The 22,181-nt window shown below is 39.2% G+C and overlaps 1 protein-coding gene across 1 annotated transcript in view; it reads left to right on the top strand.

Moving 5' to 3' along the window:
* Window positions 1-9,740, top strand: part of MAN2A1 (mannosidase alpha class 2A member 1) — a 166,038-nt gene extending 156,298 nt beyond the window's left edge. Inside the window, exons 21-22 of the mRNA XM_019727767.2 lie at window positions 4,868-4,978; window positions 6,986-9,740. Coding sequence (XP_019583326.2) covers window positions 4,868-4,978; window positions 6,986-7,138 — 264 coding nt within the window. The 3' untranslated portion in view covers window positions 7,139-9,740. The remainder of the gene's footprint in view (window positions 1-4,867; window positions 4,979-6,985) is intronic.
* The last annotated feature ends 12,441 nt before the right edge of the window (window positions 9,741-22,181 follow it).

The raw sequence follows: 22,181 nt of genomic DNA, 5'->3' as shown, positions 1-22,181 counted from the left end.
GAATGCTGACATTCCGGGGATGAGGAAGAGCTTGATTAAGCCATTGGGCTAGGCTTCCCAGAGCCAATTTGCTTTGATGTGTTCAACCATGATATGTAACTTAACTACTGTTTTTTCAGATTACTTCTACTTTTATGTTTGTATGTATTTTTATGTATTTATATATGTATAGCTTTATATCTACCTCTGTATCTGTGTTTAACTCTTTATTCTCTATGGACTTTCTTTTGGTTTGTGCTTAACTGTTTCTTGAAAATAGTTAACCAATCATTTCAACATCAGCATCACTTACTGCATAAGATTTTCTGTCCTGACTCGTTCACACCACCCCCTTCATTTCTTATAAGAGGTGGTTTACAGTTTTTACTTTATTTTACCTTTCTTATAAGAATTGATTGGTGCTTTATTGATCTCCTTAGCTTCTGGAAAGGTGAAAATTGTGGGGGAAAACACCCCTTTGTTGTACATATCTAAGAACCACCATTCACCTTTCTCTTTCTGTCATGTTATCTTGGTGATCAAAACAGGATAACTGTTATAGGACATTTTAATGAGTGCCCTGGAAAATGCATTTCTACTGGTTATTTCCTGTTTCAGGACTTACAATAGAGTTTGCAATTTTCTAACCTTTCCAGCTGTCAGAATGCACTGAAATATGAGTGTTGCTAGGCATTTTTAAAGAATCTGAGCAGGTAGGAGAAATTTTCCCACCAGGTGTTTAGCCATGCCTTAATCTATATACACTTTACACATCCTATGAGGATGGTGGGGTCACATTCTCCTGGAGAATTTGGTCTAATTTATAGCTCTTTTCTCAGAAAAAAAAAAAAAAAAAATGTGTGCACATATAGTTTTTACTGTAATTTCCAGGAGTTTACTGATTTATGGTCCTAACATTACTAATAAGCACATCAGTTTCTTTTGATGTGAGACAGGAATAGCACAAATCTCACATTTTGGGTTCTCATGCATTTTGGTAGAGGAGCACTTGCCTATTTCTTAGGAGAGACTGTCATTGCATGTGTACTTTCCAGAATGGCCTTAAATCCTGTATAAAATGGAGTGAATGGGTGGATGGGCAAATGGTAGATGGATAGAAATTATAATTTCTAAAACTTACTTTCTGAATTGAAACATGTTTTGATAAATCATGGTTTTAGCTCTGCTGGGTCCACTAATTAAATGCTCCCTTTTTGCAGCCTCAAATAAGAGAGTGACCTCCTTTAGTCTTTAGGCTTTTGTTATGTTACGTCAAAAGTGGGCCTCCCCTTCCCTCCCAGCCGACCTCTGTGAGCACCAGTTCATCATTAGAGCAAAGGCAGGAAAATGGAGTTGTTTGGAGCACAAATTTTGGAGTCAAACTGTCAGGATTTGAGTGAATCCCTTCTACCTGCCATCTGGGTGATACAACATGTCCCTTAATTCTCTGAGTCCCGATTTTCTTATTCATAGTATGGAAATGGTAATAGTACCCACCTTAGAGAGGTGGATTAAGTGAGGTGATGCTTGTGAAGCATCGAGAACAGCATCTGGCACATAGTGCTTGAAAAATAAAGGTTCTCAACTAGAACAGTTCAGTCATGTCCAGGTGTGATTATTACTAATAATGAGGTAAAAATGTCGGCACATTTTTTAATAAATGGGAGAAGGTTGAAATTTATTACCAGAGTAAATCTTGATACCATTTTGACTTGTATTCCTTATATACTTTGTTAATAATCCCTCAGATTTTATTTGAAACAACATACCTAAAACTGTCTCTGTGCCAGGCCTCATGCTGAGCCTGGTTCTGTGAGCCTGTTTAGCTCTCACAACAACACCGTGAAGGTAGGCAATGCTCGTACTCCGTCTTATAGAAGAGGAAACTGACCTAGTGATGGTAGGTGACTTTTAAGGTCACACTGACTTTTTAAAGGCAGTAAAGGTGATGCTGGGAGGTACACCTTGGCATATCTGACTCCAGTTCCCTATCCAAAGCCTTATACTACCTATTTGCATGGGAACAAAAGGGGAGCGATAGTGCGGAAAATGTTGGGGAATACACTGCCTGTTTTTCTCTTGTCTACTCAGTAATCATGGGACAGAGGATACACTGACCATCCATGGGAAACAATCATGAAGGGCTAATATAGAGTCATTAGAGATAACTGCTATTTGAGTATGAGAGAATGCTTTGTGGTAGGCATGTTCCTGTACATTTACATAAATCGATGCAAACTTGTATGTCACCTCAACAATGTCAGAGGTTAAGATGAAATGAGTTAATCCATGGAAAACATTGCACAGGGTCTGGCACACAGCAAGTGCTCAATAAGAGTCAGCTGCAATTACTGTTACTATCACTGTGGTTGACCCTCAATCCACGACTCAGACCTAGTTCCCTGAATTTTCAAAGATGAAGTGATATTTGCAGTCACATAACTGGTTTGTGGTGGAACAAAACCTTGCCTCTGATCCTGCTTTCTCTCAGCCTGCGGGCTTTGTTCTGCAAGCAGACCCCCTTCTCCCACCCTCTACCCAGTTGCTAGAGAAGCCTCAGAGGCCCCGCTTCACTGAGGAGCTGTGTGTTGGTTTATCACCTGAAATAAGTTGTGTAATGGATTTTCCCTGTGTGACTCTGGGACATCCAAACCTTCCTGCACGGATTCAGCTGCAATTCTGGTCGCAACTGTTTTACAACAACACTTCATTTGAAACTCACCTAGCACAGTGCTTGGTGCAGTTTCAAAATGTGTGAATTGTCTTCCCCACATCCTCCCCTTCTTTTCTGAGCTCCAGATATTACTTATACATTAATGAATGTAAAAATAGATTTTTCAAAATCTCTTTGCTCTCCTAGAGTCAAATACCATGACTCCATGGTATTTTCAGCAGGTTAACTCAATACTGTGACTCCATGAAGAAAGTGGACATGCATTAGCTCCATTTTACAGATGAGGAAACTGATGCTTAGGAAGATTAAAAGACTATTCTAAGGTTTCACAGTTGGCACGTGACAGAGTCCTCTTTGTTATTCTTCTGGATGTCTTATGTATATAATAAAGGGAAGATTTTCAGGATTTCCTAGGTGCTATTTTGAGATTGTGTGAAATCTATGGAAATTTCATTAGAAATCTTTATCCTGTGATTTCAACTTGCTGTGTATATCGTGTAGTCCTGTGATGACTGTGAATTCCTTAAATGACTTTTTTCTCTTCCTTCACACAAAATCTTAGCAGTACCACTGCAAAATACCAGTGTGACATGTCATAAAACAGGTCATTCCAGCCAAGAATCTGAGGTGAGGAGGGCTTTAAATTGTTCAGGCACATAGAAATCAAATCAGTGGTGGGAGTGCTGACAGCTAGCCAGAAAAGATGTCTCTATAGCACATTAAAAAAAATCTTACCCCTTGGTGAGGATGTTCAAGAATTGGGGCATATTCATATCTGTGGCCACGGAAGAAAAAAAAAGGATCATTTTCATCACCGCATCAGTGCCAGGCAGTGCACGACTGTCCTTGAATAACTACATTTAATTCTTCCAAGGAGTTTTCATTCATTTTGCTTATTACCATAAACATCTTCCCACTTTAAGAAACATAAAATTTATCAAGATAATTGTTATTTAAAATATTAAAAGCCCTGAACCATTTATGGCATCATGACTTCAATGAATGTAAGAAATGTGACTGCAATAAGGTGTATACAGGTAGACCTCAGAGATATTGCGCGTTTGGTTCTAGACCACCGCAATCAAGCGAATATGTCAATAAAGTAAGTCACACAAATGTTTTGGTTTCCCAGAGCATAGAAAAGTTAACTTTGGATGCTACTATAGTCTTTTAAGTGTGCAATAGCCTTATGTCTAAAAAGACAACGTACATACCTTATTAAAAACTGCTTCACCATTACAAATTTTTAATCATCAGCAAATCATAATCTGTTTTTGCTGGTGGAGCGTCTTGCCCTAATAACATCAGTGATCACTGATCACAGAAGCACCTCAGCAAATATAATAATGAAAAAGTTTGAAATATTGCGAGAACTACCAAAATGTGACACAGACACAAAGGGAGAAAATGCTGTCAGAAAAATGTCACCGATAGACTTGCTCGACGCAGGGTGGCCACACACCTTCAATTTGTAAAAAACAATTATCTGCAAAGCACAATAAAACGAGGTATGCCTCTACTGACCCCTATGGCTGTCCTGTCATGTTTAGTATTTTGCTTTTTGCCTGCACAAGAATAGCTTCCGTAATATGAATTTAAATGATACTCCAAGCTAATAAATGTGGTTGGCCTAGCAAGTGATAAGCATAACTAATTCAGATGTCTCTTATATAAAAATAATGAACTTAATATTAGATAATAATGAATTTAATAATACGTTAAAGATGAAAAATGTTAATTCAATTAGCAAAAATTAGTATTCAATAAAGAAGCATGTTTCAGTTTTAAGATGGATGATAATGTCATTCAGTGACCAGATAAGGACTGAATTTGGGTACACTTTATTCAACTGATACAGATGTTAAAAATAAATAAAAATGAAATGCTTTATTTGAAGAAACTTTGATAAAGCAGTGTGTAATATGTGGATGAAAGGAAACCGAAATCCTCAAGAACTGTGGGGAGACCAGGGCCTGAGGTGACTTGGGAACCTAGAACATACTATCACCTGACTCCTTGGGGGAGGGGTCCGGCTGTAGCAGGTGGATGAGCACACTGCACACGGAAGCTGAGAGGAAATGCTTTTGCCTGGCTTCCCTGCTCAATCAAAGGAGCCTGTGTGGTTTGGAGGTACATCAAGATAGCAGAGTGTGCAGTAGTGGCAGCGTTTGTTTTAAAGTCACTGTGGCATGTTGGCACTCTGCTCATTTGCAGGTGGATGGCAAGCAATCGGATGAGGCGGCCTTGATCCTCCACAGGAAGGGGTTTGATTGCCGCTTCTCCAGCAGAGACACGGGGCTGCTTTGCTCCACCACCCAGGGAAAGGTGAGAGGTTTTGTTGTTGTTGTTGTTGTTGTTGTTTTGCTCATTGAATTAGTGTGCTGTAAAATCCTTCCTCTCCACAAATAATCCCAACAATACGATAATGTGTCATTGCCTCTTCCTTGACTTGTTCCCCTCAACTGCAAATAAGCTCAAGTCTCCCCATCTTAAGAAAGCACTTTCTCAACCTTTAGTCTCCTCTCCGTGTCAGCATCAAAATGCACAGCGGAGCACGTGCACGGTGCTAGACAACGCTCTCATTGGTCCTTAGGCCTTCATTTCCAACCTGCAAGCATCTTCTCCCCAGCCACCCCACATATGCCCTCCTCTCTTGGACGCATTCATGTAGGATCTAGTTCACCGATGGCCAGCATGAGTCCCAGAGGGGCCAAGGCACGTTTTATATTAACTAAAGCGGATTAGGGCCGCAGTAGGGAGACACCAGGAGCAAGGAGACTGTGGCCCAGTGGACTAATTCAGCAACCGCCCCCAAGGCAGCTGTACTCAGTTCCAATCATGATTCCCCGGGGAAACATGCAGGTTTACAAATGCTGATGAAGCCAGATTTGCATATAAGTCCCTGTGCAGACCAAACAGATACTCAGGCTGACCACTGCTTGCTGGCTGCCCATTTTTTTATTTCAAGTTAGTCTTGCTCACACGCCTCTCCTTGGAAGAAAACAAACCTGCAATATTCTGCCTCTGGCTCTGAGGAGGCTGTAACTCAGAACACAGTCGGGCTGGTTCACTCAGGCAGGTCTGCCCCACCAGGCAGCTCAGCTGACCCAGCTCTTGTCCAAAACCTCACAGATCCACTGGACACCTGAGGCAAGTGGTCAGTTTCTTATGTACCGGGGGTGCCAAAACAATGTATACACATGACTTGGATTCATCTTTTGTTGTCGGTATATATTGAGTATTACACTTTTAATACAGTTTTTTCCTTTCTTAAAATATGTATACATTTTTTTGGCACCTTCTGTATATATACATATAAGATTTTTATTAAAATATAGCTAAAGATGTACACAATAGGGGCAGGGTGAAAATGGTGAAGGGATTAAGAAGTACAGATTGGTGGTTACATAATAGTCATGGGGATGTAAAGTACAGCATAAGGAATATAGTCAATAATATGGTAATAACTATGCACAGTGCCAGGTGGGTACTAGACTAGTCAGGGGGATCACTTCCTAAATTATATAAATGTCTAACCACTATGCGGCACACCTGAAATCAAGTATGGGTTTCAGCCCTACAAATTAGCGTGTGCCTAGTGTGTGATCTGAAAAGAAGAGAAAATACTATTGGGAGCCTACATCTGCTTAGATAAGCTCCATTTCTTTTACCTCACCCTGCATGGAGTTGGTGCTGAAAAAGCACTGATATTTTTGTTATTTTTTAAATTAGATTTGTACCTCTGCCTTATTGTCGATGATTCGAGTATACTTGATTGTGAACACCTGTAGTCAGACATTCAAGCATTGAGTCTTAAGGGGATTATACGATCCAGGGAGACATATTCAAACAACCTCCCTTCCCGATAAGTGGGACTCACTGACATAAGGAGCCTTCTTGTGGCAGGGCTGTGTCCTGTCTCTCAGCTCTGCTGGAAACAGGAGAGCATGGTTGAGAACCACCTTTCTTAAGGGTCAGTGTGGGCTGAAAGAAGATGGGATGTTTTCCAAGTTTGTTGGCCAATACATGTCCTTTCTCTTACTGAAAGTGGCCCCTGCACATAAGTTCTCAAGCAGCGTACAAAGGGAATGCAGTGCAAGTCACCCTCGTCCTGTTACCAGTTTCTTCCATCTCCCTCCAGGGACGGTCTATATAGTCAAGCAACCACGAGTATATTTACTCTCCCTCCCGCCTCATTTTTGTACTTGCAAGAAACTTCAAATATTTTGTTTTACTGTGTCTCATACTGTTTTTCACTGATTATAAAGATGCATTACTAATCTTTCTTCAAAGTTGATCTGAATATGCAAATTTTTATCATTTATGTTTTAGATACTGGTTCAGAAACTTTTTAACAAGTTTTCTGTTGCAAGTCTCATACTGTCATCATTATCCTTGATGCATTCACCTCCAGACGCTCGAAATATAAGTGAGATCAACATGAGTGCCATGGAAATCAGCACATTCCGAATCCAGCTGAGGTGAACCTGGCTTTCAGATTTGGATTGGGAAGTATTGGCTTTTATATACTTCTTAATTTGACGTGCAATAAAGAAGCACATTATTTTAGCTTCTGGCTACTGTGAGAACATAAATTCTGTTAATTTTTTATTTTTTTGAACCAGTATAGTAAGAAAAAAAAGCCATGCTATCAACCAGTTGTTTTTTTACGTTCCTTCCATCAACTACCACCATCAGTATGAATTAATGCAACAAGCAAAGAAATGTCTAAAGACAGCCTCTCAACAGATTGTATCTCAGGTTAAATGCTAACTAATTATATCTGTGTTGGAGGTTGTGAAGAGATTGTTGTGAGTATTCATGTGGCTAGTCCCTTGTTCATTTTACAAAATGTCCATTTTTTGTCAAAATGGAATAAGCTGGTGGGTAATAGCTAATGGCCAAAATGGTTGCAATCATTCATACACGTTAGAAAATTTGTGTGTGTTGAAATATGTGGAAAAGTGCAATCCATCAACCCTTATGATATACATAGTTGATTTTCACACCTTTTTCTAATGTACCACTTGACCCCTCCCTTCCCACCCTTTGTAAGTATTTCCAGAAATAACAGATTTTGGATCATTCAGTAGTAGAACAAGAGGCATATTTTCATTACTTGACAATGTGGGATAGGTGCAATTTTTCCATTGTCACTAAAATACAAGAAGCAATTCCATAGGTACCATAACCTATTTTAGGTACCACAAGGTGTCTTTTTACACAGCTCATTTGAATACAGATGTTCAAAGAAGGGTTTTCTATTTTAAAAAATACCATATCAAAATAAATGTGCCTTATTTTTTTATAAGTCTTGTTAAATCTTTTGGTGTCCATATTACTGTTTGGGGAAGGGGGCAATGGGGGTAGGAAGAGGGTGTGGGTACTTTCTATGACACATAAATTGTAACAATGTTGCCTGACATGCTGGCTACCTTCTGATCTGTTTTGTTAAATTTGTGGTGATATCACTCTAAACATTTTGACTATTTGAATGTACTGAGATCTCAGAAAACAAAACAAGGAAGAAAAATATTGTTAATTAAAATATGCTGCTGCCAAGGAGACTGCAACTTGAAGCAAGGATTTCATAACAAAAATCCACATACTGTTTCCATTTCAGAGGAATTAACCATATTGAAGAGAGAATGCTTTAAAATAGACCCCTTTTTGAAACCCACGTATATGTAGCTCACCGTGATTTATCTCATTAAAGAATATGTTTGTTCAATGAATTCCAAACTTTTGTATGTGTGTGCTAACCTCAAGGTGAAGTTCAAAGCCCATGTGCCATTACAGTACATTTGGTAAAATTTATTTGGGATCATTGTTAACTTTGACATTACAATAAAAACCACATTAGCAACATTTAGAACATTCAGTTTGGGCATAGAAAGGATTCTTTGAATATGTACACTTCTGAAAATTCTCTTTGTATTAACTAATAGATTTAGTATTACCTGACTTTAAACTTCACCTGCCTCCTGTCATTCCAGCATCTTTATCGACAAATTAAAATCTAATTTCCGTTTCACCAGGTAGTCTGATTATCATCTGGATTTTTAAGATGCAGCTCCTAAGATTATTGTTATGTTACATTCATAAACTTCCTTCACCTTTAGTAATTAAGGAAACAATACTGGTATTGATAAAGATATTACAAGGAAGTAATTTCATGCAATAAACATGTACTGTAAGTTTCTTTCCTCATTTTAGGGGGATAAACAGCTATAAGCAAAACACTTTCTTTTTGTGGGCATCTGTAGATACTAGGATTGCCAGAAGGACATTCCAGGAATAAGATCGGTCTTTTCATTGCATCTTAAAAGTAAAGCCTTCCTATGGGAGTTCACTGTGTTCTGTGGTGAAGTGGGTGTGCTTTACTCATTCTGCAAATTCTGATCAGTTGAAATAAAAAATCTTGATGCAATAACAGTGGTTTTGCCACTTTGGGTTGTTTATGATTGATCTGTCCCATGTCAGGTGTTATTGAGAGTGTGTTGCCACCAACTGTTCACAGGTAAAGCAGAAATTCTCTTTAGCCAGCAATTTTCTGCTTTTTATCTTTAGAATAAATTATCAGGGAAATGAAGAGGATGCTTTTGCTCTGGGCTATGGTCAAGAACTGATTAAGTCATTGAGTCCCTGGCACACACTAAAAACCATACACTTTAGTTGTGATCTTGGTGGCATATTTGTGTGCCTCGGTTTTATTACATTTATTATCACAGATATTCAGTTGACCAAGTAATTCATTACTTTCGCCTTTGTTTTTTTTGAAATTTTAATTTTGGATTATAACTGCAGTGTTTGAGAACTCAGCACCCTTGTTTTCTACAAATACTGATTAAAATTAAATGCTGTAAAGTGTGTTGTAAAACATTGTAATTACCTTTCCATGTCTTTGTTGTACTTGTGCCGAAATGTTTTCGCATTCCTTTGTCTAGAAGAAAATCTTTGCTTTCATTCTGATTATGTTGCTTACCTTGGAATCAATAGGTTTTGATATTTTCTCTTGGAAGATTTTATATCTTTTTTGGGACTATGTAATATAAGATCTCTAATAAAAGATAAATCTTACCATGTACGTGGTCCTCTAGAGTAGTTCTTAAATCATATTTTGTACATATTAAACATTTTCAGGGGTAGGGTGGAGTAGTGTTCCTTTGTGAATAAATCACTCCTTCTTAAGCTCAATAATAGTTAGAAAAGATAGTTGTAGAAAGCAAGTGGCTGATGGGCAAGTGGTGTGGTTCACTTGTGGGTTTGGAATCTCCTTGGAGTTTGGAGTCTAGCAACCTTCCCAGCAACACGCTGCCCATGGGTCGGGGCCTTCTGAGCCGATTAGGACAGGCACATTGTGGTCAGATTCCATGCATTCCAGGACAAAAATGAGGAGGACAGAAAGCCAAGGCATGACGCTGAGAAGGTCCGTGTGAGCTGATCCACAAGGTAAGGCGGGTAGGAAGAGGGGTCTGGAGGCAGCTGGCCAGCCTGCTGGCCCTGACCACCACACAGCTCAGTGGCTCTAGGAGAGTTGCTTCAAAGTTGGGAGATGGAGGAGGGTGAAGGGTAAATATTCTAGAGGTATGTGTGGGGTAGCCAGGCAAACGATACATGCTAACTAGGAAGTTTGGACTTGTTTTGGGTGACTCACACAGTAAAGAGATTAATCGATTTGTAATCGGTATATGCTGAACTGTAAAAAGCTAGAAACTGTTAATAAAAGTCATCATCAGATAATGAAAATTATCTTTGGCTTCATATTTGATTATCAACGTGTCAGAATAATTTGAATATTAAAACTGGTAAAGAAAAATTTAACTTGGGTGGGCATGTGTTCACCTGTACCCTACAAATCTGTGACCTGAAACGAGCTAAGAGGGGTTGTGACTAAATGGTTGAAGGGGTGGTTCAAAAGGGAGTGGGGAGAACTAGCCAGGACCATGCTGCTGCCATTCATCAAAGCGGAGCACAAATGCCTGAAGAGAGGTTGTAATGGGCCAGATGCCTTCAGCGTACAATGGCTTAAGCAAAAATCGGAAATTTGTTATTGCCAGTAACAAACATTTAAGGGTAGATAGAGAATACTTCAAATACAGCTGTAACGTAGTATGAGATGGTATCAGCCAGGACCGTCTTCTCTGTTTTGCTTTCCTCTGAGTTGTTCTCTTATTCTAGTTTAATTAAATTTAAAGAGCAACATGTAACTGCAGTATTAAATAGCATTGGTCTGGAGCACATGGTATGTGAAGATACTAACTAGTAGGAAATACAACTAGAAATGGAATTTAAGGTCATCCTGTGCTAGAGTCCTGCTACTCTGTGTGGTCCTCAGACCAGAAGCATTGGCATTACCTAGAAACTTGTTAGGAATTTGGAATCTTGGGCCCCACCCCAGACCTGCTGACTCGTAATCTACATTTTCACAATATCCCCAGAGGATTCACACGCACACTAAAGCGCTGGCCTAGAGCAAGAAGGAAGGTCTCTGTCTCCAACTTCTCTAAACAACTCTTGATAACATGTCCCATCCCCTACATCTCTACTACCAGACAGCGTCCTGTAAACATCTGTCCATGTGTCCCACCGTCTCCAAATTCCAAGCCACCTTCTTGTGCATGGCCCGCTGCCTTTATCTCCTAACAGCTCTACCTACTTCCAGTCCTGCCCATTTAAGTTTCTTCTTTCAACATAGAAGCCAAAAGGTAAAATTGAAACAGCTTCTTCCCTGTTGAAAATTCTGTTTCCTGTTACTCTTGGAATAACATACAAACTTTTCACCACGGCCTAAAAGCCCTACATGGCCCTTGTCCCTTCTACCGATCTCAGCTGTGTGTGTGTGTGTGTGTGTGTGTGTGTGTGTGTGTGTGTGTGTGTGTGTGTGATGTTGTTTAAGAAATCCAAATCAGCCTTGTTTTCTACCACTTGTCCTCTTACTATTGTCTGGGGTTTTTATGGGTCTCTAACACCCCAAGAATTCTTCGTAAGGGCTTTACACTTGTTTCCCCTGCTTCAAAGGTTCTGCTTTCAGATCTTCCCAGGGCAGGTTCTTGTTATTCATTCAGGTTTGGCTCAGGTGTCTCCTCAAGAATCTTCCTCAACCAGTCTGTTTATGTCAGCCCCACCTCCACTTCACTGAATATTTTATTCCTGATTCTTTCCTACTTAACAGAGCGAAACATGAAATTATGTAGGCTTGCCTTCCCCACTAGAATATAAACTTTCCCGAGGGCAAGACCCGCAGCCATTTGCTCAGCATTATATCCCCACACTTGGAACAGCAGAGGTTCAGAAAATGTGTTAAATAAATTAATAAGTGTTTATCACCAGTGAACGTTGAGAAACAAAAACGGCCATTTTCAGAATTGAAGGCTGCAAAGTCACATACATCTTAATGGCATTCGTCTGTTTATCTTTTCCTGTTCAAAAACCCTCAGGAAGGTTCCATTACCAGGAATTAAAGTATAAATGTTTCAAGCTGCACTCCTAATCTCTCCAAAACATGTGACTTCCTCCTGGAAGATATTGTAGTTGCTTATCAACCAGCCACTGCCCCTCTGTCTTCTTTGCTAATAAAACCCCGATTTTATTCATGTATAAGATATTCATGAGCCTCAGAAGATGAATTGTGATTGGTCTAAATTAGTCATAATTTCCTTCTCTAGGCTGGATAATTGACTTAGGAATTAACGTGTCACAATTGTAGGGAATGAACTATCATGGGAAGTCGGTTGGGGGCTTCTGGAAGAGACCCCCTCCCTCTTCAAAAGGGAAGAGCATCTTTCCCTGAGGACAATGTTCAAAGGCAGTATTGTGTGCCTGTTGAGGCTGGAGCTGCTGCAGCCATTTTGCAACCCTGCGGAGGCAAGCCTGAGGACAAAAGTCAACTGGATGATCGAGTTAAAATGAGGAGAACTGTGTCTCTGATGATGTTGATCTGCTGAATGAACCACCTCCAACCTTCCTGTTCTAGGAAATAATTAGTCTTTACCATTTAAGCCATGTCAAGGTTAGTGGTATGTTAGAGCTGAAAAAATTAAACTGATGCACCTCCCCGCTGCCTCAGGACCATGCTCTCTTGTTTGGATACTTTACCAAATGGGTGTGTGTGTACTGGCCCGACTAAAGCGTGGCTGTAAAATCAGGTCCTCAGAACACAACCTCTTACTTTGTCCCTACTGCTCCCAGCACTTTGCACATTTTGCTCAAAATATGTTTAAAAACTGCACTTAATTATATTGTGTAGATATATTTTTTTTTCAAATATAAGGTGAGAAGAAGGGTATTTAAAAATACAAAGTGAATCAAGGATGTGTGTACTAGCAAAATGCCTGAAAATTACAGGGTTCTTTGGCATACACACTCAGAGAATGTTTGAAATCAAATGTGGAATTGGAGCTGGCTCCCACATAGCGAGATGAGCCTTCCAAATGTCAAGCAAAATCTGGAGGCCGAGGGGAAGAGGACCAAGGGTCTGTGGTGGGAGCACAGAGTCGGTGGGGCTAGCTTCTTTGAAGTATATCAGCAAGCTCTTTAAATATTTTATGATTTTTTTCAAATAGACTTATACCATTGAAGGACTGTAAGTGAATTTCTGAATCTCCAAATAGGTGAAGGAGGGAAACTGAAAGAGTACTACTTAAAAGAGCATATTTTAAGAGCTTTACATGGAGCCCAGGGTTCTTGGCTCCCGTGCTTTATATAGCTTTCCAATTATTTTATTCACAAGCTTAGCCTTGAGCTCATTTTCCGGTCCCAAGTCTGAATGGCTGTGCTAGCAAGCAAGATGTATCTCTAGGGCCTGGATGTGTGCAGCTTTTACTAAACCAAATGCAGCCCTCACGGGTTGGCTTTGAAAGCATGATCGAAGTTGGGGGGGAGGCCTTTGTTTCGGTCCCAAACTGCCCACAGAGCACATGCCTTCCTTGAGATGGATTTCCTTGCCACGTGCAGGACTGAAATAATTTCAGGCTGGCTGTATGGGAAGTAAGTTTTCAAGAAAAACGACTTGACTCATTCGTTTATTATGTCTTCCTAAATGGATGTTTTAAGTGCAGTTAACTAGATTACTTTGAAGTTAAAATATATTTTAAGTAAAATCTAGAAATTCATCTTCATTGAGTTTATGGGGCTCCCTATAATAGAGCCTGAAGGCAATCGGTTTTAGATTTTGCATTGAGCTTTCAATAAACATTAAGTGAAGTTGTCATTTGGTCAGGGTACTTGTGCGACAGGCTCTGGGAAGAGGATTTTAATAATCCTGCCCTTCTGTCTAATAAGGGACAGAAGTTCTGCATGGAGTTAAGGTGCCATAAGATCAGCGAACAAGAGAGCCACTTTAGTAGTGGTGGCTCCAATGATAGCTACTGGGTACAGAGGAAGGAGACTTTGCTTTCGCCTGGAGTGATGTGGGAAGAGGAGGAGGTGGGAGGATTTGAGCTGAGCCTGGAAGGCTATAAGTACATCTCCAACTAGCTGTAGGAGAGGAGGATGGCATGACACCAACAGCACCAACACGAGCAAGCTCATGTCTGTTGGAAGTTGGTGAAGGGAAATTATTGGAAGTTAGACCGAAAATGTTTTTTGTTGAATTTAAAGGCTCCCCGTAATCCGTAGCCAGGCTTTAGACTCTGCAGAAGAAAATGGAGGTGTGGTAGTGTGGCCATTAATATTTGTAAACACACTTCAGGAGGAGAAATGAAAGAAGAATGTTTCCAATTTGGACAATTAAGTTCGCGAACTCATCCTAGAAAAAGTGCCACATGCCTCATTGCTGAATATCACTACGGTCACCTTCGAAGTGCTCCCCTTGGGAAGCTATGCACTGATGCCAGCACCTAGTCCACCCTTCAAAGCAATTTGGAAGTCTTTTTCTGGAATGGCCATCAGAGCTGTTGTGTATTACCCTTGATGATCTGAATGCCATCAAAATGTCTTCCTTTCAATATTTCCTTTATCTTCGGGTAAAGAAAAGTCATTGGAGTCCAGATCAGGAGAGTAAGGAGGGTGTTCCAACACAGTTATTTGTTTACTGGCTAAAAACTCCCTCATAGACAGTACCGTGTGAGCTGGTGCATTTGCAAGAGCCATGAAGTAAATTTGGTTAACTGTTTTTCCAGTTGGTACAAATTCATAATGAGTAATCCCTCTGATATCAAAAAAAGGTTAGCAACAATGTTGCAACAAGTTCACGAATGTAATTGTCAGACCTGTGTAGTTTTCAGGAAACTAATATAACCACAGATACTTGCCAATAATTGGGAAGAAAAGGACACATATATCTCTGAATTTGTGATTGATTTTTTTTTCATTGTAGCCATGTATTGCTTGATTGAGGCAATTATGAAATGTAGATTTTTGTATATATGAGCCTGTTGATTGCAGAACTCTGTAGTGCTTTTATTAATGAAATAGTACCATCTCTTCTAAGCTTGGAGAGAACAAATTTACAGGGTATCGAAGTAACTTGCTCCTTTTATTAGTCTATAGTCTCTCTACTTCAGGACTGTCTCTCGGGTTTAATTCGTCCAGCAAAAACTCAGGAATATTTGTCACCCAGATAAGAGGTTAAAGAATTAATGAGATGCATTAATAAAAGTATTGTTAGAATGGTTTTAGCTTTAACAGATCTATATTTTAAAGTGTAATAGAACTTGTCATAATGCAATCTCTTAGGGCTGTGTCATTGAAATGTAATAACGATAAGGTTTTATAATTCAGTTAAAAACTGCATAAAGACTAGCCCACCTATTCTGAATCCCGCCCTATTTGCATGATGAGAGATGAGTAAGGTTCCAACACAAAATTATAGCCCCAGTGATTGTAGTTTTAACAAGTTATAGGGATAGTGAAAGTCTCTAGAGTACAAAATTTCAAATTAGACGTGAATGCAAGGTACAGAGTGGCACCAGCAAAAATGAGTGATCTTTGAAACTATGCACCTGGCTTCATGAAAATCTGTAGACATAAACAATGAAACTAAAGCTGTTCAATATTTAAAAAAGAAAACTTACCTATTTGAGCACCTGATGTTACAGAGCCAGCAGGCTGTAGGAGTTCCGAATTTGCCAGGGTTCCAAATAGTAGGCAACCTGTGTATCTCAGGCATGTGGAGCCCCCGGGAGCTCAGAGTTTGATGCTGTTATCTGTGTGATTGTAACAATCAGCTACCTGATCATTTTTGTAAAGCAGTGGGCGTTCCCAGCAGTGGGCAGAACTTGACTTGTCTGGGGGCAAGGGAAAAAGAAAGGATCACTAAATGTTGATTCTTTTGTTTCTCTTCCTTATTTAGAAGCCATGGCCAGAAGTAAAACAGCGGTGGTAATAATAATAATAATAGCCAACGTTTAGTAAGTGTTATGTGCCAGGCACGATAAACACCTGGCATACTTAGGTCATTTAATCCTCACAGCCTCCCTAGAAAGGCTGTACTATTATTATACCTGTTTTATAGAACAGAAAGTGAAGCTTAATGCAATTGCACTACAACCTTGGTTTCTCTAGGGTTCTGAGACCTATAGTCCACATGCTTAAGCTCCCCAATGCCTGTGTTTGTAAATAAAGTTTTATTGGATCACAGTGATATTATTTGATCATGTACTTTCTATGACTGCTGTGTGGCTACAAAGACAGAATTGAGTAGTGACAGAGACCCCCATAGGCCCACAAAGCTGAAAATATTTACTAATGGCCCTTGAGAGAGAAAAAACACAGACTTCTTGTCTAACTATAGAGTCCACTGGATGCGGAATCCCCAGAGTTGTCACTTTGGGGAATATTTTAATTATAAAAGACAATGAAAAAACGTGACAGCAGTGGTGGAAAGAGCACTAGACTGGGAGCCTGGCAATCGGGATTCTAGTCTCAATTCTGTCAAAAAGTAGCCATGGAAAAGTCATTCTACCTCCTAAGAAATCTTTCTCCTGAGCTACTAATTAAAGCCACCCTGCCAAGTTTCCAAATTAGAAGGTTTCCTAAACACTTTTTTCTGGTGTGCAAAAAGCTATTTTAGCATATCAAATAAAATGCATTTTTACAGGTTCGCCATGGCAACGCTCACAGCTCTTGCCAAATAACCTTTTGACGTCCTATTTTTCCATGCTATGGGTTCAGGAACCTTTGGGTAGATAGATATTTTAAGAATGGAAATAGAATTACCTGTTTAATGCAAAAACTTACTTTTGTTTTGCTTTGTGTTTGTGAATGCCAACTGTTTTCTTCCTCTGAAACAACCTAAGCCTGAAGCTTTCTCCAGGGAGAATTGAAGCCTGAAATTAAAGAGTAAAATGAAAATTCCTAAAAGGATTATGTGAAAACCGTGGAGTTGAGTTTCAACCTGAGAATCAGCCGCCACCTTTCTACATACTGTGGGCTTCAGATCAGTGCAGGGACCTGTGGAGCACAGGAGGGTCTTCCACTGAAGGACTAAGACAAATCACTTTAAATCTCAAAAGATATTAGTCCTTGGCCATCAGTGGTTAAAAATCAGTCCTGGTATAGCTTTGCCCCGAAAGATTAAGGGAACAAAAAACTGCTTAGGAAAGAATACAGGCTGCCTTGTGAGAAGCACCCTGAGCTTTTGCCTTCTGCAAGGGTGATTTGATGAGAAGGCTGGTGATAGGACCTGTATCTTATTCCATGATGCATCACGATGGTTTGAATCAAGAAACATGTATTAATTTGGTGATCCTGTCTTGACTCTTTTCTATTTAGAGTTTGAAGATTTGGAGTGGGAGCAGGAAAGAGATAATTAAGTGTATATCTTCTTTGCATTCAACCGCAGGCAAGTTTGAGTCTGAGAGAAGCTATATGTATATTTTAGGAACAGCAAAATGTCAGAACTTCATGCCCATCATTTGGGAATGAACTTCCATTTGGCTAATATCAGCTTCTTGTGTCTCAAGCTGATAAAGCACTGCACGGACTGAGCCTGACCTCTGCTTCTGAAGCAAGGCATTTGTTGTAGGTTGAATGGTGGGTCCAAGAAAGGTATGTGCATGTCCTAATCCCTGGAACCTTCTAATGTTACCTTATGTGGGAAAAGGGCCTCTGCAGATGTAATTAAATGGAAGACCTTGAGATGAGATCATCGTGGATTATCTGGGTGAGCCCTAAATCTAATAACAAACATCCTTACGAGATAGAATGGAAAACACAGTGAGGAGGAGGTACAGACTGGAGTGATATGGCTGAAAGTCAAAGAATGCTGGCTGCTACCAGAGGCTGGCAGAGTCAAGGAAGGATTCTCTTCTAGAGCCCCCGGAAGGGAGTGTAGCCCTGCTGACACCTTCTTTCAGACTTCTGGCCTCCAGGACTGTGAGGGAATAAATTTCCATTGCTTTAAGCCACCCAGTTTGTGGTAATTTGTTAGAGCAGCCTCAGGATACTAATATAGTACCCCAAATACCCTTATCCAATCCACCCCACTGCCCTTATAGAGAAGCACACCTGGGCTTTCCCCAGTCTGCGAGGCGATTCTGTTAGGGAATGAAGGGCTGCAGGATTATGGTGATTTGTGACAGACGCGGCACTGTGCCAAAATGAGAGAAGCACAAGACTAGACAAGAGCCCTTTCAGTATTGGGTTCATTTTGTGGGATTACTTATCCACTAGCCGTTTAGGGTACAACTTGGAATTAAAAAAAAACAGGAAGATATTCTCAGGGATTTTCCACCATTTACCGCAGAATGTTACTCATCTAGTTCCAATCAATTTGGGTAAAGTCTTAAGATGAAATCGTTGGATACTTGTCAATAATAGAGACTATGAATAATTTTCACTTCTCAGGAACTTTTAATTTTAGAGCACTTTTAATATGCAGATCAATTTGCACTCTCTTGTTTCACATTAACTTTGTGAAGCAGGTCAGACAGGTATGATTATGGATCTTTTAAAGCTGTGCATCTTAAAGCTGGAAAGCTAATGAAGGAAACAAGATTGAAAGATAATTTTTCTGATCCAATGCTCTGCTGATTGGCTCACTCTGTAGGGAATGTCTGGACTCAACAGAGACGCGACAAATTGACACCCTACTTACCTGGAAATGTCCTTGCATGAGATTAGAAAAAAAAAACAAAAAACATTTTAAAGAACAATACAGATCTGACCCATCACATAATGAAACATACATATATAGCATCTATCCTACATAGAAAGTGATAAAGATTGCATTTCACATTGATGGTAAAAGAGGTAGATGATTCCATAAATAGCATGGTCTTTATTTGGAGAAAAATAAAATTGTGTATCTACCTCAAACACATGCAAAAATAATGTGGAGATTAAAGACTCTAATTGGAAAAATTAAGATTAGGAAGATAATAAAGTACAGGAGACTATTTTAACCATTTGGGAGTGAAGTAGGCCTTCCTATGCATGGTACAAACTTGAGAGCTGTAAAAATAAATAGGCAAATTTGATTAGAAAAAATAAAAAGGGAATGGCCAAAGATACCATAAATAGAGTTAAAGGAAAAAATATATACCTACAGTGGTAAATATTTACAATGTATGTGTTATTCCTTAATATATTCAACAGTATTGGAGCACCAGCTATGGGCCAGATACTGTAGCTGGTGCTTGGAACAAAATACTGAATAAGACAAGTACAGGCCTGGCCTCGTGGACCTTGTGATTTACAGAGTGAACCCACATTGAACAAGCAAGTTTAAGTCCAGTGAGTATTATAAAGATCAAGTCTGGATGCCATGGAAAAGTATGATGTGGATAATTATTGACAGGTAAGAGTTAATTAACATCTCTACTGTATAAAGAACTCATGGAAATCAATGAGAAAAATATTAACATAGAAAATTGACAAAAGTTATGTACTGGAAATTCCCAAATGAAGAAATATAGTTCACCAATAAACATATGAAAATGTGTTTATCACCATGAATAATCAAAGGTATGCAAATTACAATTAGGTATAATGTTTTACTATCAGATTAGCAAACAATAAAATGAGTAACAATAAACCTGCTAATGATGAGATACATGGAGTTGGGCACGCTCACATGGGAGTGTAAATTCCAGAAAACCTAATGTTGCATATCAACATTCACAATTTAACAATGTGTTCCTCTGTTCAGTGTGTTCTGGGCTGAAAGTTTGTGTCCCACCAAAATTCATATGTCGAAGCCCTACCTCCCATTGTGACGGTGTTTGGAGGTGGGGCCTTTAGGAGGTCATTAGTGTTAGCTGATGTCATGAGGGTGGGGCCCTGTGTTGAGATTAGTGCCTCTGTAAATAGAGGCACAGAGAGCTGCCTCTCTCCACAGGCACACACTACAGAAAGGTCATGTGAGGACAAAACATATTATAAAGCATTATGCAGCAACTGATAGTGTAGATACTTACATATGGGCATGGCAATATGTCTAAAGATATTTTATTAAGCGAGAATTAGAGCTCAAAATATACAGTGTGATCTATTTATTTAAACAATATATATAGAGAGATATTCATATGTATGCAACCATTTATAAAGTGCTAGTGTGCCAAGCACTGTGCTAAGCACTTAAGATCATTTATCTCATCTCATGTAGGCCATATAACAGTCACATGTGGGAGGGAGTATTAGTATCCCTATTTTACAGACAAGAAATTAAGGGCTAAGAGGTTAATTTGCCTAGTCACACAGCTAATAAATGGCAAAGCTGGAATGAGAATCCACACTCTTAACCATTATGCTCTGCATAAATGTTCAGAAAGGAAAAACACCCAGCAGTTATTATTTTACAGTAGGGATAGGAATAGGAATAGAACTATAGGGCCCTTTAATTTTTTGATATTGTTCATTGTGTTCAGTGGTGATATGAGATTGTTAAAAATTCAAAGGTATTTCTCTTTTTGAACAAAAAGAATGTCTGAGATAATTTCATGGTCTTTGCCTAGCTATATAAGTAAGACAATGTTTGCAGTCAGTAAATTGTTGATACTGCCACATTAATGCAAAATACATTTAAAAATGTCATTTAGGATCATTTCTTAATTAATTAAGCTGTTATCAGAAATTCAGTTTATAAATGAAGGAAAGAAAACTTTAACATCAGTTATTTTTCTAGAAAACTTGCAACACAAGAAAAACCATAAAATGTCAAAGCTTGAGATTCCCTAAATTTCATTATTCAAAGGGATGTGAGTTTCCTGCCATGTCGTTTGACAAGCATAGCTGTGGCTTGGTGAAAATAGATATACATTGAACATAAATTAGACTAAATTAAATTAAAGGTGTGGATTTATATTTTGGCCCTGTCCTTTCACTAGCTAGGTCATTAAATAACAAATTACCCTCTTGAAACCTTACTTGCTTCATATGGAAAATGGAGATTTCAGTCTCTAACTTTCTGGATTTCCATACACCAAAGCCTGTAATATCCCCAGCACATTGCCAATCATTTAGTAGATGCTTAATAAACATTGGCTCTATCTATAGAGATACAATTTAAGCTGTCAAGTAGAAAGTTAAATTGGTCATCGCAGATTTTTCGGTCCTCAGCCATACTCGTCCAGAAGGAAGATGGTTTTTCTCCCACTCACTAGCACATGCCGGCAACATCACCATCCAGACTGGATGTTCATCACTATGGTAACAACCGTGGTCTCCCTGCTTCCTGTTCAGTGTTTATTCTCCCATTTTTTCCCTCCTCTCAGAGCCAGACACAGCTTTATGGCTCCCACTCAGAAATCCTTTGGAAAACAATACACAAATTATAGCAAATGGAAATTGGACATAATCTCTTTCCCCCTCAAAGTAAGATACCACTATGGTCCTTACTTTTTTTTTTTTTTTTTTTTCCGTAAAATGAATCTAACTAAATTTGCTGCTTCCATTCTTTTAGCAACAAAACATTACCTTGTTGGATGGAAATATAAGCAGGAGAAAAAAGATTTCTGATACTCACTTAACCCTAATGGATTTGTTGACTACTCTTTAAAACCCTAATCTTGGGGCATTCCCATTGAAGGGACTGTGAGAGCAAAGGCACAGATAAAGGAAATCAATCAGTGGATCCAAAGGTCCAGGGGTTATCTGGCTTTGTTGGAAGAAAGGGTTGAAACAAGCAAGGAATGGGAAAGGAGACTGGAGTGCTAGATTGGGGCCAAGTTATAAAGAGTGAATACTAGTAATGTCGTTAGTTTCTTAGGAAAAGTCATTCCTCATTGTACCAAATTTCTCTGTAGTGATCTATCAAGTCCTATGCTCCCTATGTTTCTGTGATTCCAGCATCTGTAAAAGACCCCAAAGTAGAGAAACTCAACAATATTTGGTCATAAGAAGTTTACCATCTATGTCCCTAGATGCAATGGTTACACTTACATAAATTGTTTTTTTAGCTTCCAGTTTCTGAAAGGCAGATCAATGTAGATTATTATTTTTACAGGAATAATATTTTTGCAAACATTAAACTGACATTTTTTTTCATTCCCAGAAATCATGTTGCTGTGTGGCTCTGTACTTATTAAATCAATGGACTTCATCATTTCACAGGAGGTTGGAACAGAGGAGTCATTTCTTGGCTATC

The sequence above is a fragment of the Rhinolophus sinicus genome, linkage group LG03, assembly GCF_036562045.2.
Source record: "Rhinolophus sinicus isolate RSC01 linkage group LG03, ASM3656204v1, whole genome shotgun sequence".
Lineage (NCBI taxonomy): Eukaryota > Metazoa > Chordata > Mammalia > Chiroptera > Rhinolophidae > Rhinolophus > Rhinolophus sinicus.
Note: the sequence above shows the minus strand (reverse complement) of the source record. Positions and strands in the feature narration are given on the sequence as shown.